The sequence below is a fragment of the Molossus molossus genome, unplaced genomic scaffold (genome assembly GCF_014108415.1).
Source record: "Molossus molossus isolate mMolMol1 unplaced genomic scaffold, mMolMol1.p scaffold_m16_p_3, whole genome shotgun sequence".
NCBI classification, from domain to species: domain Eukaryota; kingdom Metazoa; phylum Chordata; class Mammalia; order Chiroptera; family Molossidae; genus Molossus; species Molossus molossus.
This window is the reverse complement of record NW_023425366.1, coordinates 79,983,420-80,003,316: the sequence shown is the minus strand read 5'-3', so window position 1 is coordinate 80,003,316 and position 19,897 is coordinate 79,983,420. Positions and strand designations below refer to the sequence as shown.

Here is a 19,897-nt window from a genome sequence, read left to right as displayed (position 1 = left end):
AGTAATGAAAAATGAAAATTTAAAATGGCTAGCTAATAAAGGCATAACTGCCATTATTGAATTCAGAAGTGACAAAATAAAACAATGATTACAAAGGAGGAATCTAGACTTCTTTAATTAAGGATAAGAATTGGAAGCAAGTAAAAGTATTTTTCTTTGTTTGTTTTTCAAAAGGCACGCGTAAGACAGTAACAGTCATAGCATGATATGGAACAGGATTAGGTTCATGGACATTTGCAGGAAGATTCAGCCAAAGTTGGGAAGGTGAATGTGAGGAGAGAAGGTAATGGAAGAGTTAATCATTCCTTAGTTGGCAAACTTAGGAAACCAGAGATGGTAAATATACTGTGATTAATTTTTAAAAATGAAGTGGTTCTTTTGGGTATGGTAAGAAGATGAATTTGATAGTCAACATTCACATAATGAGGAGATGCATTGTGTATTTAGAGTAAAATTCTGTGGCATCCTCTCCAGCTTTTATCCAACCCCAATGCAAACTTTTTATCCCCCCCACAGCAAAAGACAAACACTTTTATAGGGAGGGGTCATTTGGAAAGACTGGGCTATAAAACCAATTGAACTTGGTGTTGATAGCTCAATAATGGATTTGGTTAGACCAGAGATCTCCTATTTCAAGCTGCCTTTCATCATTGGTATATAAGCTTGTTAGATATCAAGGACTTTCTGTCCTTCCTCCATGCCTTTCCTCCTCCTCCTTCCCATTTTGGTTGTGGGTAAGATTCATAGGACACGTGTTTGTGTCACTGTGGCTGATTTCTCCTGATACTAAATAATGATTTTAGAGAACTGACTCTGAAAAATAGAACAGATCTTAATTTGGGATATATTTTACATAGATTTGTCTCTAATTGATCCTGATAAATATCTTGAGCCCCACTCTGTTGTTCAGAGAATAATTTATTCTGGCTTTATATTTAATAAATGAATCACCAAAGTGTCTCAACACATATTAAACACCATTTAATATATGAGAAGTTTTTTTTAACCAGTGGAGTCTGTTTTATCTAGGCAAATATTTTCTTATTAATTCAATCCAAACAAACTTCTCAAAATTATTTAGTTTTGTAAATGTGTATGCATACCATCATTAACTTATAAAATATTATTCCACTTTAAACTATTAACTTCTATTTCTTTCTTCAAAAAATAAATTGTCAGAATTTCTCCTTCTAATTCACTCATTTCTTGTCTTAAAAAAAAATCAATAACCTCTATGCTCCAAGGTCTATAATTATCACATTCAACCTTCCTCTAATTTCTTGATAAACAACCAAAATAATAAAGGAACAAAGTCAAGAAACAAAAAAGTAAAAAAGAGAGAGAGAGAAAATAACAACTACGGGCACCAAAGTCTGATGTGATTTCATGATAATAGACTAGAAAATATTTTTAAAAACTTGTGGTATTACATAGACGAGGTTACATCTTTAAGAGTTTGAGTAATCATTAGAAAATAAAAATTTGTTGGGTGCATTTTCCCACAAATGTCTCATAGGGTTTTGCTGTAAATTTTAGGGCTTGTCACAGATACATACTTCTTAAATGAGGTTCTGGTAAAGTAAGAAAGATATCACCAAGGGTTACACTATGGCTGTCACTTCGTACTCACAGCAACAGCCTCCAGGATTTGTTTAACAGCATCTGCAGCATCTCGCTCACTGTAATATCCCTTTTCCACAATCCTGAAAAAACAACAACATGGAACGTGTCTCAGACCTGTGCACTCAGCTGAGTGGATGCTAAAAGAATGAATTAAATTAATGTTAAAGAGGATGCATCCAAATTATTGCAACAGGCGACCCCAACACCAGGAAAAAGACTTCCACAAACTTGCACTCTAGAAATATTTGGGTTGATTTAGGAAAATCAAAAAACATATATTTTCTATTAACATTATATAAAGCAATGAAAAGGAATAAACTTCAATTACTCATAAAAAATACAAATAAAAAAATAAAATTAAATCATTTATTTTGCCTGAGCTTGAACAGTCCATTCTATCTTAGGACAAAAATTCTTTCTTTTTCAACTTTGTATTGAGAATCATTTTAAACATATACCAAGCAGACAATATGCCCGGTAAACCATCCCCTGTAATTGTTGCACAGCTTCAAAAGTTATTAATTCATGACCAATGTTGTTTTATCTGTCCAATTAATTACTTCCCCTCCTTTTTTATTATTTTGAAGCAAATATCAGATGTCATAATTTCATTCATAAATATTGAAGATATCTCTAAATGATAAAAGATATCTTTAAATAATTTTTTTATTGATTTTAGAGAGAGAGGAAGGGAGAGGGAGAGAGCTAGAAACATTAATGAGAGAGAACATCGATTGGCACCCCTTGCATGCCCCCCATTCAGGACCTGGCCCACAACCTGGGCATGTGCCCTGACCGGGAATTGAACTGGCGACCTCTTGGTGCATGGGTCAACGCTCAACCATTGAGCCACAGCAGCTGGACGATGAAAGATCTTTTAAAAATCATGACTACAATGCCATACCTATAAATTACAATACTTCTTTAATATTATCAAATATGCAGTGTTTCAAATTTCCAATGGTCTTGGACATGTTAAAATTTGTTGTTTGTTTGTTTGTTTGCTTGTTTGAATCAGTATTCAAATAAGGTCTCTCTTTCTCTCTGTCCTCTTTTTATTCCCTCTTTCTTCCATCTGGTTTTCTTTTCCAAATAAAGGACTTGCTCCTTTTGCATCAATGATAGCAAGTAATCTTTCTTTTAAGTTTCATTCTTTTCTTTTTTACTTTCAGGAATGTTTTGTATTTATTTTTTCCCATTACTTTGGTTTCTTCTTTGGGTTGTGCAATTATACACACATGAGTTTTTCAAATTTTGATTCACATTGTTCTGTGATTTTTTAAAATTTTAGTTTATTTTGCAATATTAAATTATAGTTTATCAATTTTTGTAGGTACATCTTCCTGGCATGCTTTCACTACCTAAAGGAAACTTATTCTGCTTCTTATTTTCTGAGCTCTTATGATCATTTTGTATTGGAATTAACTGAGACACCTCTCTGTTGCTGTTTATTTTTAAGCCAAATTGGTTTTCTTTGTTTTTAAATTAAATTATAGTTAACATACAATATTATATTAGTTTCTGGTATACAGCATAGCGATTTGACATTTATATTCCTTATAATGTGATCACACAATAAGTCTAGTAACCTTCTGTCACTGGGCAAAGTTATGATGATGATATTGACTATGGTCCCTATGCTGTACATTACATCCCAGTGACTTATTCTTTTCTTTTTCTTTTTTATAACTGGAGGTTTGTACCACCTAGTCCCCTTCACCCTTTGACAGAGTGATGGGCCAGGATATCTTTTCAAGTTTTATGGCTTTTGACCTTCTGTTTTGTTTTTGTTTTCCCATGAAGTATTAAAAATATGACCTTGTACTTTCTGAGATCTCCTCTATCTATCATCTCTACTCTCATTATTGGAGTCTCTCCTTAGCAGTTTCTTCTAAACACAGGGCTTTTCCCCTGAAGGGCTCCAGGCATTAATTTCAGGAGTTCACAGGCCCTTGAATGCATTAGTCACTTCAGAACTCATTGTGAGTAAAGCCTTTGTACTTTTCAGAAATTTAGATGGCAAAATTCAGCCGCTTTTTTTGTATTCCATCCTGCCTCCCAGTGATTTGAAGATTTTAGAGATCTGAGTGTTCTCCCATTCTTAGGTTCATCGCATGTTCCCTTGTCAGCCTTTGCAACCTCTTACATGGATGCTGACACCATGTGGCTCTTGGGAATGTCATTAGTTTGTCCTCATTCACTTGTATTTTAGGCTTCATGGGGATATCTTGTTACCTGATTTTATTATGTTGTCTGAGTTTTGGCTTTTCTGTCCTAGTTTCTCTGTTTATTCTTAAAGAAATATTTGGAAAGAATAAAAAACTACTCTTTTGCTGTTTCTATCTTACCAGAATTTCAAGAGAAAACACATTTTGGATGTCACTGTAGATTACTAACCTGCATAAGATGTTTTTAGCTAAAAAAAATTTTATGGTAAAGACATGTGTGAAAAAGGTCAATTTAAAAAGACAACTTCAATGGTTTTCATAACTGCATTGAAATTTGTTTTAAACTGTTAATTTCTCAAATAACATAGTTATTTTTCACAAAGTATCTTCCCTTTTGATAAAAAATATTTTAGCAAGAAGTTGTAAGTTCTCAAAGTAGCTGGTGTTATAAGTTGAATTTAAAATCTATAAAATGTTTTATGATAGAGGGTAAAGGGTGAGGAATGCAGAACAGAACAGATAGTACAAAAATTTTAAAAAGTTACCTCAGTGATCATAATTTTCAAGATTCAGAAAAAAACTATATTGATGCAAAAATTCAATTATTTTATTTTCTCCATTCAATTATTTAGAACATTGTCAAGAAACACAAACTCATCTTTTCAAAAGCTAGAAGATAGAATATTTTTCTCCCTTTTTATTTCTTGGATAACTGTTATGCAACAGGGTCAAATAAAATGTGGGAATAGATTACAATTTTCAGGGAATTATTATTAATTGGTTCTTGAAAATCAATTTTCATATGATATTTCCTTACAAGAATACACATTTTTCTTGAATTCATGATTGAGTTACATAGTCTACCTACTCAACATTTAATTGAAATACTGTCTTGAACTATACTTTCTGAACATTTTTAAATGAAGTGTAAAAGAAGGGGGAAGGGCTGCCGTGGCAGAGTGAGCTGAGAGCTTTGGCTACCGTTACTTCATCTACTGCATTTTGCTCTAAATGTGGATTTTGTGGGACACTCACCAATCAACACAAATGTAATTAGTGTCTCCTCTGTGCACTGCACCTGCTAGTCTCAGCAGATTGCTTGTTTCCAGCTGTGTTCAAGGAAGGGCGTTATAACAGATATGATGGAAGAGAATGGCCAATAGTGAACTTTCTTTCCCCTTCAAGGGGTGCTACTCATGGATCAGTCTACGCAAATAGCCCAGAGCCAACATGCACTGCCACGTGTGGCCTCCCTGGTGGGAGCCCCTTCCTGTCTGCTCAATACACCTGAGTTTCCTTGGAGGAGCAGTGCTTCGCCCACGAGAGTTTCCTCACTATATTTTGGTTTATTATAATGTCTCAAGCTTTGGTCTAAATATAATGTTTATGAATATCCATTTGGGCATGATTTAGGGCTAAGTGCCTGTGTTCAGACAGGTCGTTGTGTGACTATCTAGGGACTGGCTGGATGGAGCAGCGACTTTTCTTGGGAGCTGCTTTCAGGTCGGATGGAGGGAAGAGCAGTACGTGTGAGAAGAACTGCTAATAAAAATTTCACTAATTTAAAAAAAAAAAATTTGCCCTGGCCAGTTTTGCTCAGTGGTTAGAGCATTAGCCTGCGATCCAGAGAGACCCGGGCTTGGTTTCCACTAAGGGCACATACCTCGGTTGCAGTTTGTCCCCAGCCCTGGGTGGGTCGTGCAGGTGGCAGCCACTCGATGTGTCCCTTTCACGAAGATGTTTCTCTCTCTCTCTCTTCCTCTCTCTCCCTCCCACTCTATCTGAACAAAAAATGGAAAAATGTCCTCGGGTGACGATAAAAAAAATATTTCACTAATTTTTCAGAATATATGTTACATTAGTAAAACATTTCATGTAATTAATGGAGAATGTGCATTCTAACAGATATATCCATTCATTCATGTACTCAAAACATATAATGGGATGGCTGTTCTGTGCTGGGCACTCAGTAGTGAACCAGCCTCGGCCTCTGCACTCAGGAGGTTTCTCTTGGTGTAAGGAGACAGACAACAATCAACACAGTGTGCTACAGCAGTGACAAAGGTATTACGGAACATGGCCCGAGAGCTCCTAGAAAGGGCAGGCAATCTATTCTGGAGGCCATGCAGGGTGGGGAAAGGATTCCAGAGGCAGCGATATCTCAGCTCAGACCTGAAGGGTGTAAAGAAGTCTTTTACCTGCGGAGAGGATGGGAGTTGTGGGGCAGGATAGGTTTGGGAAAAAGCACGGGACTGGAGAGGAGGGAGACTGTGCTAAGAAAAAGGACCAAGATTAAAGTGAGAATGACAGTGTGAGGATGAGGCAGTGATAGTCAGTCAACATTTCTAACTGTCTACTGTAGCCAGCACTTATTGGATATATAAAGAATACGATTTGGATCTTGCCCAGATGAGACCACAGAGAGTGGAGAAGTTATTAACAAAAACATCATCCTAGATGTACTACATACTATATTGAGGTTTGTACAGCCAAGGGGGTTATCAATTATGTTGTCAGAAATGTCTCCAGAGTGGACATGGGGGCAGGAGCACACAATGCAGGCGCCTCCTCTGCCTCATCTCGTGTGCAGTCTGCACACCACAGCTTGGCCCGACCATCAGAACTCGGTGGTTTCTCTTCCTGGCTCCTTCTTCTACAAGGAATTTTGATCCCAGTTGATTTGTTCATCAGAGTGTCACAGAGTTGGGTTTCCAGAACTCAGACAGTCAATTTTAAATATTTTATAAGTTGAGCTGCCACCCAGGCCATCGGTGACTGACTAGGAAGATAATAGCAGTGAGCTTCTCAAGTTGCAAATGCAGGTTTATAACTTAGGGCGAAGATTATAAGTGAAGATATTAGTGACCAAGCAAAGGAAAATGAAGTTCTCAAATCTTTCCGTTTAGGTAGCATGACTACAGCGATGTGCTGAGCCAGTGCCTTCTGCAGGGCATGGTGGCAACGCTATAGCTTCTCACTAGACTGTTGCTTTGATCACCCACAAAGCCTAGCTCCAAGCCCTGCATGTAGTAGATTACCAATAAATATTCGTGGAGTCAATACTAACTACCAAGTAAGTGATGCCAGAAAAATGTCAGACTGTAGACATTTGGACAACTCCTTTGCCTATGTTTCTTATCATAGGGAACAAAAGCACTGAACTGGGAAGTGATGCTCATCACAAGTACCTTGGCCATGGATCCAGAGGGAGAACAGACACAGACGCCTCCCAAGGCAAAATGCAGTTGGTGGAAGGGTCACTGCTGTCCTTAGGAAGACACTCAGAGTCACATCCTTTCTAGATATTACTGTAATAATATGAATCTCTTTAGAAACGCATTTTAAATAAAATCAAACTGATTCAAATTGATCAAAATAGAGCAGTATTTTTTCCATGAAGCAACATAAATTCCTACCTACAATTTAGCTAAAATTAAAAAAGAAAATTGCCAATGAATTGAACCATGCATATATGGTCAAGAGTTTATAGCTTTATATAGAAAATACCAGGACTTTAATTTTAAGAAGCAATGAAATGTTCAATCATGGTAACATTTTTAGAGCTTATAAAAATAGAAGGATAATTTTGGTTATTTTTGCTTTTTCTATTTAAACATATTTATTGCTATATTTCTCTTCAGATTTAATAAACTATTTTCCTTTTCATGCTTTGTAAAATAATAAGAAGGCAGTAACAATGCTGCCAGCATCTTAAAATCATTTTCAAGGGCCTGGGGCCATGTAATTCGTTGCTATGCCACACAATTTCCTGTGGATCCATGTGGGCTGGGCTAGAAGACTCGATGCTAAAAACAAAATCTCTCCTAGGATTTTAATCACAACACTGACCCAAAAGGCTGCCCCGGGATCCCAGTTCCTGCAGGTCCCAGAGTCGCTAACCCATCTAGCAAACATCTGGAGATCTGGGAAGACAGCACAGCAAGGTGTGTGTTTTCCTGGGTTCCTAGGCTGTGAGTATGGCCCCCGCAGGCCCATGCCAGACTGGCCTTTTCCTTCCACTGTGTGCTGTGTCTGCCCACATGCTCCTGTTTCCCCGCAGTTGGGACTGTTTTCCTTTCCATCACTTTAAAATTGTAGGATGAGAAAACACAGGCGATGCCCATCCCTCTCCATGGATCTGCTTTAAAATTGGACTTTTGTGCATTTGCTTCTGTCACCTTAATTGCTGCAAATTGAATTGAGCACATCTCCAGCCGGGCAGTTAGCTCAGGCGATGCGGCTGAAGAGCTCTAATTCGATCAGAGCCAGGGGCCCTCCGACTTCCTGGCATGTGCGCTGGGGGCTTTACTGCTCTCTCCACCAGTGGCCGTTTTTTCTCAAATGGAGATGTTATTGTTATTAGATGACTGTAGGTTTGTGCGAGAAAGACATTGGTCTTATGAAAATGTGTACTAAAGGATGGAATGACACAGGGTAAAAGCCCCGAATAATAGGGGTTTCAGGAACCAAGTCTAAAGGACTGCTAGGACATCATTATGCTGTCACATTAAAAAGAACCAGACATTAAAATGAATTCTGCTGTTTCTGTTTAAATCCACTGCTCCTTTATAAGCTTGATTTACCACCTCTTCTTATTTCACTGGTGGCCCCTTGGTCTGTATTGATGCTTTTTTTAAAGAACTTTCCCAAAGAATATTAAATTCATATACTTTAAAAGAGGGAGAGAGAGAGAGTCTCAAAGGTCCTGTTACCATCTGCTAAATTTGAAAGCTAAGGAGAGAGTGAGGAGATTGTGGATCAATGTGGGTGCTGGCCAGGGAGTTGATGGGGCAGGGGAAGTGGGGCAGAGGGCAGATCAAACTATAGACCTGGGGATGTAGATGAGGGATTCCTAGTTCAGTTCTCTGCTACTATAAATTAAAAGCCTGACCCGAAGATGTTATATAAACTGCCCAAGAGCACATTGTTTATTCAAGCACTTGTTTGACAAATAGCTAGCAACTGCTTGCTTCCTTGATAGAACAGCTTCTAAATTGGGGAGTGAGCTACTCACATCTAACCCCACCAGTGTGCTCTGCTTTTGGACATCACTTTGTCCTTCCCTCCACCCTGTACCTGCTGACCTATGATTTCTCACTTAAGATTCAGCTAAAAAGACTTCATTCCTCCCTGAAGCCATCTCGGACTTGGAAGACCCCCTATGCTCTGCCCCTTGTACTGTGTTTATGCCCCAATTACAGCATTTATGGCTCCTACGTGCATCCTCACAACCATATCCGAGCCCGACCTCTAGCAAATATGAAGCATGTTATGATATTTCTTTTGTGTATTGATTCTTATCTCTCTCTCTATTTTTTAGTCCCTTCTCTTAATTTATTTATTTTGTGGATCACATTTAATAAATTTCTAAGAGTCATGACTCGATGGAGCAAGATGGAAGAGAAAACCTCTGGAGCTCTCTTTTTCATTTTATCGTAATTTTGTAGAGGTGTTTGTTTTTGTTTTTGAAGGGGGGATTCCTTGGACAAACACACACACAAAATCACTGATTTTATTCCAAAAATTTTAATCAATCATCCTATGCAATTTACTATTTATACTCTACATGAAATGGCAAATCCCACTGGATTTTTTTCTGTTTAGTTTTTTAGAAGCACCGCAGAATAGATCTTTTAGTGCTAATAAAATACAACTATTTTGCCTATAAAGTACTAATATGATTATTTTTCATCAATTGCTCCATTAGTTCATTCATTAGATACAATTAAGGCCATCATTAGACCAGGGGTAAATTTTTATATTATGATTTTTAACTCTCAAGAAAGAAAACAATGCATAGATAATAATGAAGGATGTATTTTCAGCTTGACACACTTTTAAAGATAACTGTAGAATTAAGTAATTTAATGAAGAAACCAAGTCCATCTCAGATATGGCAACAGACACGCAGACAACAACATTAATGGGAGGAAACAGTCTATTGTCTAAGGCAACTAAGAGTTTATAGAGTAGTTGAGTGTTTTACTGGCTATCTGCCATTCTTGAGATATTTTCTGTTAATTTTGATTATTTCATCCATTATCTCTGTTAATAAAATTTATCAACAGCATTTAGTTTTTTATTTTTGTTTAAAACTAAATTAACTCTATCTCATCAAAATCAACTAGATTACAAGATAAGAGGACCAGAATTCCTTCATGAAGGAAAAGTTGGGAAAGAGGGGAGGAAAGAGACTCTTGATTCCGAAATAATTTGAACAAATAAAGGTAGGTAGGTAAATAGCAAGTGCTCTTGGTAGACAATAGCTTCAGTGTGACATACCTGTCCTACAATTATTTAACAATTAAAGAACATGAGATTTCTCTCTGCTAGACCTTCAAAAGACCTCATGGCTACAAATCTAACTATACATTGACTCTAACTGTAACTAAAGAAGGAATATGTTCATGAAAGAGTCAGCTAAAGAGGTGTTGAAAAAGAAGCCACTGTAGACAAATTTTGGCAACATTCAAATAAGCTAGTCCAGAAGAGCCTTGACGAAGCATAGGAACATGATGGCATTAGATCCAGACTGCCCTTATATAACCAGAGTGATCAGATTGTGTCAGATCAGCAACAGAGTGGATCAGTGTCTTGGCTTCCTTAGCATCGTAGAACTGCTTCAAATTTGTTCTGGGTTTCAGAGAAGTTAAGCAAATCACTCTAGGTTAGTTATTTGTCCCTTAGGTCAGCATTTGAAATCTTGAATATAACTATCAGCAAATTGCCAAGAAGTATTTGTTTAAAAATTGATGCCCACTTCCCTCAGTTGATTCATTTATTTGCAATGTATGAATATAGTTCACCTGTTACAACTTTTAAAGTCTGATATTCATATAACCTATTCTAAGGAAACTTCAACATATGTATTAACAAATTATATGTCTGTTGAAGATACATATGTAACTCCAATCAAGCTGGGCCATTTTGCTCCTTCCTACCTGAAGATCCAAATCTGCATTGGGTAATATTGAAAACAGAACCTTTGAAAAACAATATAAATACTTTTGGAAGCTCTTGAAGAAGCAGCAAATTTAACTGGGTGAAGTTGGGGTGGGAATGAAGGTGAGACGTGCTCCTCTCCCAACACATTTTAAACCTATCCCCTTTAGATATCTTCCTTCTCAGAGTCCACTCATCTTAGTGGTTGCTCATTTATTCATTCATTTGGCAAATATTTATTGAGAATTTACTGTGCTCCGGGCACTTAAGATATATCAGCAGTTAACCTCAATCTCTCTTCTATCTTCTGTCTATAGCCCACATCTTTCTTAACCAATTTTTTCAACTAACAAGACCTTTATATCTGTGCATAACTTCTTTTTAAAAAGATGTTTTTCTTTATTGATTTTAGAGCGAGAGTAATGGAGAGGGAGAGAGAGAGATACAAACATCGGTGAGAGAGAACATTGATTGGCCACCTCCTGCATGCCCCCCACTGGGGATCGGGCCCACAACCTGGGCATGTGCCCTGACTGGGAATCGAGCCGGCGACCTCTTGGTGCATAGGTCAATGCTCAACCAGTGAGCCACACCGGCCAGGCTCTGTGCATAACTTCTTACTGTTTCTAATATATACCTACTTAATCCTTTGACTTCTTCCAATTTTTTTTTTTTTTTATTACCTGAATGAACACAACAAAGGGGTCCCAAGAGACCATCAGGGCAAACAGGAAATTCTCCTGAGAAGACGAGGCAGGTGGGAAAGCTGTGGAGACTTAAAGCTTGTGTCTCTCTTACGTTTTAAAATGTTTTTTTTGTTGTTGTTGTTTTTTAAAGAGAGAGGAAGGGAGAGAGGGAGAGAGAGATAGAAACATCGACCGGCTGCCTCCTGCACACCCCCTACTGGGGATCTAGCCACCAACCCGGGCATGTGCCCTGACAGGGAATTGAATAGGGACCTCTCAGTCCATGGGACAATGCTCAATCCACTGAGCCACACCGGCTGGGCAAGCTTGTGTCTCTTATATAAACAGTTTGCCTATATAATACTCTATCAGTTTTCCAGGCATACTCCCTGCCATTCTCAAAACTCTGCCTTGAATAATGAACATGTGAACAGACACCTAAAATTGGTTATTATTGCATATAGCAGAACATGTTATACTCTGCAACTTGGATCTCTTTAAGTAGCCTAATAGAAAAAGTGGGCCTCAAAATAATCATGCAAAGAGTATTGATTTTTAGAAACATTTGTAACAAAAACAAATGAATAAATAAAAAATTTAAAAAAAAAGAGTATTGATTTTTAAGAACATTTGGATCATACTAGAGGATATTATTATCACAAATTTAACTTTCTATAATTTTTATCAAATGTTTTCTCACAAAATATTATCATTAATCTTACTGGTTAGTTTAGAGTTAGCATTTTAGAAATTCTGTTTTCTATTGGGGAAGTAAATGTTTGCAAAAGTAAATAGTTACAGAGTTTCCCTTTTTACTCACTAAGCATCCCAACTTTTCATCCACTCACATCTGATCAGATGTCACTTTCCATCCCACACTGCTCTTAAAATATATTTTAGTAGAATTTAACTGGTATGATGTTTCCTTATGAAAAATTTCCCTTTGATTCTTCTTTCGGTGCCGGGAAGCAAAGCCTTTCAGTGGCTGGATTCCCACGACCAACTCACCTGTCAAACAGCTCTCCTCCCGTGACGAGTTCTAGGACCAGGCTGATTTCTACAGGGGTTTCAAATATCTCTTTAAGTTTTATCTGGAAAAAGATATAAAACATATCACAAATTCCTTATTGTCACCTTTCTGAGAAATAGCTAAAGCCAAGGCTAAAACAAAACTCTAATAGTAATAGGTTGGATCATTGTTCATAAAGGGTCCTTATGCTAGTATCTGGGAGCCAGTTGTCACTCTCGTTTTTATCAGTGACTTCATTTCTTCAAGGTCCTTTTGAGTTTTTACATTATTCCTTTTGACAGATGGAAGATACCTGCTTTAGAAACACTTTCTAATTTTTGCAAAGTACCACAATTTCTGAAATGCTGCAGAATTTCAAAATAAGAGCAAATAAACAAAACTCCCTGAACCATTCGAAAACATCATGGTTGCTGGAAATATGAATACCTTTTACCCCCGGGAAGGAACTTGGAATCAGGGGTCTGAGACAGAGCAGCACCAGGTGAAAGTATGTCTTTATGAAAGGATATCCCGCAACTGCTAAAAAGTTGCTGGTGGATGAAGGGATCCTCAAAAAAGTAGTAGTGGCCATAACCTGATTGACCATAATAGGGTTTTCATCACAGAGAATCCATCCAGTTTGGGATGTTTCCTCAATACATCTGAGAATCTGGTGACAGGACTGATCTATATATGAGGAAAATTCTACATTGACTTTTCTTTGAAAGAAAAAAGATGGACAATGTGAAGGTGGTGATTGTATGGGGCAAATTTTATTGATTGTTTACCCAAAGCCTTTCTCCCCCTACTCTACTGCAAACAGAGCTCTGCATTTGTTTAGGGAAGGAAGGTGCCTAGCCTCAAACCATGGACCGTGACTGGTCTGAGCCGCTTGGGATAACCCTGCTCCCCATTTTCCCAGTCTCTGTGATGTTCAGGTTGCTCTCATGACCAGCAATGACCAATAAAATCTGAAGACAGTTCTGCTGCAGCTGGAAATTCGGGAAAAACTTCTACTCTTCTCATCAGACTCTGCTTATGGGGTCTTTCCACTTCTTTCTGTCTTTAATCCAGACCTGAAGGCTTATGGAAGGTGTGGAGCGGCCATTTCTGGGACAACGAGGGAACAGCATGAGGGTAAACGCGAATGTGCTGAGGATGGCAGAACCGATGGGTGGTGGGCATCTGGGTTCTGCATGACACCACTGAGGAGCTGGAACCATGCTAGGAGCTGCCTGTCTTATTATTTCTTATAACTTAAGGAAACTATCTGCTTAGACCACTACGTTCAAGTTTTCTGGTTTTTTTTGTTTGTTTGTTTTAATAGCTGAATGTATTGCTAACTCGTAAATTAAGTGTTTTTTTTTTAAGCACCTGGCCTTGAGCCTAAGCATTTCGGGTCACCCTCCTGAACACCACTTTCTCAGAGAAATAGTAAAATATTTTCTTTAAGTAGTTGGCTCAGTTCATAAAAACAAGTGATGGTCTGGAAACTGACTTGGTTCTTTTCAATTCACTGGCTCAAGAGAGCTTTTTGCCAGACCTTCCCCTCGGTGCCTTTGTCTGGACACAGGCTCGAGCAGAGCTTCGGAGACCTTTCACTTGCCCCTTTCAAACGCAGCCTTCATTTGAACCTTCACATTGTTTCCAAAGCGGATACTCTCTCAGAGGAGGCTGCAAGGACCTGGGAGAGCAATGCATTCTCTTCGCAGGCTTTTCCAGCACTGGTGTATTAATAAGATAGACACACGGAAGGAAAAAGCCTGTGTTTAATTAGAGTGAAACAAAGCTATACAGATTTTAACTATCCTTTTATGCCTAAAGATGGTAGTTCTTGCTGATCTGTCCATTTTAAAACTCTTTGAAAAGGTTCTATATTTAAGATTTATTCAGCTAAAGAATGGAAAAATGTGATAAGAACCGGTGACTGTGGCTGCTTACTGGTGGTGGAAGAATCCCCTTTTCATTATCAGTGTGGACAGTAAAAAAAAAAAAAAAAAAAAAAAAATCCCATTCTGTAACTTTGGAGATTATCTAAAATAGTAGTTAAAAAAACACTTACAATGTTTGGATGTGAGAGGCGAAGAAGAACTCCTATCTCAGTTCTTACGATTTTTTTGTCCACCTAAAAGGCAAAATGAAAGAGAGGAATTGAAAACAATTCCCACCTTAGAAATGTCTTAATTACAGCAGAGAATCAGAAACAGCAATAACCACCTGGGTGAGTCAGGTAAGTGTCAGAGGCTTATTGCTAAGCTTTTTTCTCCTGTCTCTTCACTCCCTTCCCTACCCGCCTTCTCTCTCCCCATGTCTTTTCTCTCTGCTTTATACACAAAGTAGTTACAAATATGGGTCACAATTTGTCAGACCCCTTGCATGGCCCTTTTCCTATCAAAAGTCATTGCTATCACCACTAAGGCACAAGTTCATCTCAACCAATTCCTCCTCCTTCTCTTCCTTTCTTTGATGGATCCTTGTCCCAAACCCCCTGGAGCTGTCAATCACTTCTCCTGTCTTTCTCCCACAGCAGTGACCACATAACCCAGCCTGACAGTCAGTGTGCTCTGTTCCCTGGCCATTGTGGTTAGTGGTTGTGTCAGGGATACCCAAAGTTATCCCAATAAGGTCCTTCCTAGAAATTTTGCTCAAACAGTTAAGAAAGGGGTATTTTCAACAAAAGGAAGACAAAGAACCCAATTAAAAAATGGGCAGAGGAACTAAATACACACCTCTCCAAACAGGACATACAAATGGCTAAGAGACATATGAAGAAATGCTCAACATCACTAATCATCAGAGAGATGCAAATTAAAACAACAATGAGGTATCACCTCACACCTGTCAGAATGGCTGCCATCAACAAATCATCAAACAAGTGTTGGCAAGGGTGTGGAGAAAAGGGGACCCTAGTACACTGCTGGTGGGAATGCAGACTGGTGCAGCCGCTGTGGAAAACAATATGGTGTTACCTCAAAAAATTAAAAATTGAACTTCCATTTGACCCAGTGATCCCACTTCTAGGAATATACCCTAAAAGCCTGAAACACCAATCAGAAAGAATATGTGTACCCCATGTTTGTAGCAGCACTATTTATAATAGCTAAGATCTGGAAACAGCCCAAGTGTCCATCAGTAGACGAATGGATAAAAAGGCGGTGGTACATATACACAATGGAGTACTATGCAGCGGTAAGAAAGAAAGATCTCTTATCCTTTGAGACTACATGGAGGGACCTGGAAAGTATTATCCTAAGTGAAACAAGCCAAACAGAGAAAGACAAGTATCATATGATCTCACTTATTTGTGGAATATAATGAACATAACAGTCTGAGGAATGGGGTATTCCCAGAGACGTGGACGTGGGGTACAGACTGACAATCCCGAGAAGAGGGTATGGTGGGGGAGAGATAAACCACAGAACTTATATGCATATATGCGTGAACAATGGACATGGACAACAAAGCTGGGGACAGGGCAGGGAGGGAGGAGGAGGGGGGAATCAATGGGGGAAAAAGAAGAAACATCTGTAACAAAAATAAATAAATTAGCCTTGGCCGGTTTGGCTCAGCAGTTAGAGCGTCGGTCTACGGTCCGGAGAGACCCAGGTTCGGTTCCCACTAAGGGTATGTACCTCGGTTGCAGTTTGTCCCTGGCCCTGGTTGGGTCGTGTGGGTGGCAACCACACAATGTGTCCCTTTCACATCGATGTTTCTCTCTCTCCCTTCCACTCTATCTGAACAAAATATCAAAAAATGTCGCCCTGGCCAGTTTGGCTCAGCGGTTAGAGCGTCGGCCTGCGGTCCAGAGAGACCCGGGTTCGGTTCCCGCTAAGGGCACGTGCCTCAGTTGCAGTTTGTCCCCAGCCCTGGTTGGTCGTGCGGGTGGCAGCCACTCGATGTGTCCCTTCACGTCGATGTTTCTCTCTCTCTCCCTTCCTCTCTCTCCCTCCCACTCTATCTGTACAAAGAATGGAAGAGTGTCCTCGGGTGAGAATAAAAAAAAAAAAAATGTCCTCGGGGGGGGGATAAAAAAAAATTTAAAAAATTAATAAAAAAAGAAAAAAGAAAAAAAAATTAGTTAAAAGAAAGAAAGAAAGAAAGAAAGAAAGAAAGAAAGAAAGAAAGAAAGAAAGAAAGAAAGAAAGAAAGAGGTATTTTCTGTTTCTCTGAAATTAGGAGATCAGAAAAAGGATAGAGGATGCCACCATCAGGGACCAATTTTGATACCATATGGAAACCACTTAACTGGAAACAGAGCCAAAATAAAAGAAAACCTTTCTGAGAGATAAGAATGAGTACTGGTGGCATAATGTAACCCACTGGATTCAGTTATGCATATACTAGTTTGCCCTTTGAACTTTCTTTTTATATGAGCCACTAAATTTTCTTTTCTACTTAAGTTAACCACAGTTAGTTTTCTGTTGCTTGCCATTAAGGAATCCTAGTTGGGTGCCACTTCATCTCTATGTTTAAAACAGTAGCCATTTACTTTAGGATGTTAAAAAATTAGGAGTGTTTCCCCTTTGTAGACCATTAACTCTGTTAATCACAGTGAACTGAAGTTGCAGATCCTAAAAGTCATATACTAGACAGAAAGATCTTAGTATCCTCCTCTCCCAACAAAATCTACCAAAGCAGTATGTAGATTATACCTGCATTCTTCCTGCTGCCTCTGCCATCTAAGCTGTCCAGAACCCTCAGATTGGCAGAGCTCACAATTTTAGAAATGAATATGTAGAGGTTTACGTGCAATGAACAGCCAAGCTCTGTGGGTATAATCAAGAGAGATGGCTTCAAATGGAGAGTGAAGTCTACTATTTAAGTTGCATCCCCGAGAAACAAAAGGTGAGCCAGAGGAAAAATCCAATCACATTTTGTTGGTGATATTCAAATTTCATTCTCTAATGAAAATATTAACCAACAAAGATATATTGGTTCAAAATAAAGAAGAAAAGGTCAAGGGAATTTTACAAACTATATGTTCATTTCCTTGATTGCCACATATAAATGTATATATTTTTTCTGGCAAATATAATTTTGTCAGAGCCTGGAGTGCAATACTTAAAGACAGTGGTCACCATTTACAAATGTTTTTAGTTCTATGAGAAGAAAAAACATTTACAAGAAATTGTTAAAGAATCCTCATTCCAATAAGAGATTTTTCAAGAGTTTATTATTTCATCGCTGTACATAATAAAACATTAAATAACCATATGGAAGTGTTAAGGATTCTTAAACTATAGTAAAAATTTTGGTCATTCATGTGGTCAATTAAAAGGCTCAGGGTGTTTTAACATATTTTTGCCAAAGAAAATTAAGCTATTAAAATTGATTCACAATGCAAAACAAAATATATTCTACTTAGGTTGAATGAACACCAGTCTGTGCACTCAGCATACTTTTGAGACTATTCATTAATCTCCCATATAAAAATGCAGAATCAGTTATAAATTTGGACTAAGAAGAGGGATAAAGATATGATCCTAAAAACCAATGTGAGGCAGTCACACAAGAGAGATTCACCGTGAACAAAGAAAAACAAGTTGCTAAGAAGTAACCAAGAGACTGTACATCAAATTAATAGGTGCTGGGACCTTCACAGAAGAAACAGAGGAAGATATACACCATGTTTATGACTCAAGAACTTTGGAAACCGCTTCACCAGTACATCCAAAACACTAAACTGTAGCACAATTCAAACTATATATTAATCAAAACTTTTTAGTGTTAAGTAACATCCAGCTGAAATTTGCTTAAACCAAAAAGGTAATTTATTAGCATATGTAACTGGAAAGTCACTGTAAATCTATCTTCAAACAGCTAAATCCAGGGGTTCTAATGTAAACAATGTAGTGTTTTCTCTCTCTCTCTCTCTCTCTCCCCCGCTTCACCCCCCCTTTTTCTCTCCAAATGCCAGAGAACATGGATATTGGAAGCACCAAGCCTATATTCTTCAGTCTCATATTTTGAAGGGAAAAGAGGCCCTCATTTCCACATGTACATGTCTAATCTCAGGTAGCTGTCTCCATGTGTACGTAATTGGGTAGCTATGCACACTTTCCATGCTAATGTCTTAGCATTGCTCCCTCTCTGATATTTTCCAGGACGATTTTAAACTAAAAGAAACTCAAATTGGAAAAGACTAAAATATCTTTGACCAGTGGTACCTGTCTTAGGAGGAATTTTAACTGTCACAGGAAATAGAGAATACTTTTAAATGAATTTTCAAATGTCAGTGTGGTAGGTAAATTTTGACATCCACATTTCCCTTTATAAAAATACAACCAAATTTAAAAGATGAGGATGGTAATCTTGGATCTGCTTTGATTTATCAGTAAAAGAAACCATTCAGAGCCTCTGGTGCTTTATTATGTGTGTCACACCTTGAAACTCATCAAACACCTACGTGTGTCCTGATGCCATGATGGAAAAACAGCTCTAGATCTGATCTCAAATCTCAAAGAAAAATCCTCCCAGTGACAGCTTGATATGTCGTGGGGGGTGGGGGGGGGTGGGGGAGGTGGACATTGCAGATATAACCATCCATTTGATAGAGCTTTCAGACTCTGGAGTAGAGATAAGTCTGAGCAGTGTGAACTGAATTTATCCTGTGATACTGGCACTTGCAGCAGAAAGGAAATTGGAACTCGATACACACAACCGCACCTGGGCCATCGCTGCCTGGCGTCTACTGCGGAGACAGAGCGGAGTCACAGCGAGCCGTGCATGTGCTCTGCGTGGCAGGCACCTCCAGTTATTCTTTCATTTGTCAGTGGCTGCTGTACGCTGCGACTCGTTACACTAAGGCTTTAACAGCATTGGAAAGGGATACGTTGCTTGTATTCTCAGCACTCAGGGAATGTCATGTAACCTTGTTTCCCAGTGTGACTTCGAACCCCACTCAGCTTCTCTGTGTCTGTGTGTCAGTGAAGGCTTTTTCATCTTGCATGAGCTCAGCAACACACAGCATCTAGGTTTGGTCCTAAATGTGGGCCATGAACACTCCTAATTTCTTTTTTGTCTTTTTCTCTAACAAGACCTAGTTAGTATAAGTAGGAAGGGCCCAGATATGGGACTCAAAAGCCCTGGGTTCAAATTCTACACGCGGTTGGGTACTTTGGACAAGTCACTTCTCTAAAACTCCCATGGGGCACTCTGCATCGACATGCATCGGGCTACCACACTGGTGTTTGATGATTAAATACAAGCTCCATTCTCATTAGCATTATTCTCCCTTACTGTTAAAACTGTAAAGTGGCATAAGGTGATTTGAGTGCTTACTTAAGAAAAAAAAAAGAGAGAGAGACAGTTGAATGCTAATTCAATACTAAAAGTTGTTTACATCTCTTCTAATTAATATTCTTTGCACATAGTCACTCGCTTCCTCTCTTTTAGTGAATAAATGGTTTTGGAGTTCCATGACTTGATCCTTTTAAGCCTGTTTCTCTCCTCTCTTCTTCCCACTGTGA

The 19,897-nt window shown here is 38.5% G+C and overlaps 1 protein-coding gene across 1 annotated transcript in view; it reads right to left on the bottom strand.

The window, feature by feature from the left end:
- Window positions 1-19,897, bottom strand: part of CAMK4 (calcium/calmodulin dependent protein kinase IV) — a 140,728-nt gene that overhangs the window by 48,005 nt on the left and 72,826 nt on the right. The window contains exons 4-6 of the mRNA XM_036278914.1: window positions 14,491-14,553; window positions 12,428-12,510; window positions 1,631-1,703 (exon numbers count right to left, since the gene is read on the bottom strand). Of these exons, the coding sequence (XP_036134807.1) occupies window positions 1,631-1,703; window positions 12,428-12,510; window positions 14,491-14,553 (219 nt within the window). The remainder of the gene's footprint in view (window positions 1-1,630; window positions 1,704-12,427; window positions 12,511-14,490; window positions 14,554-19,897) is intronic.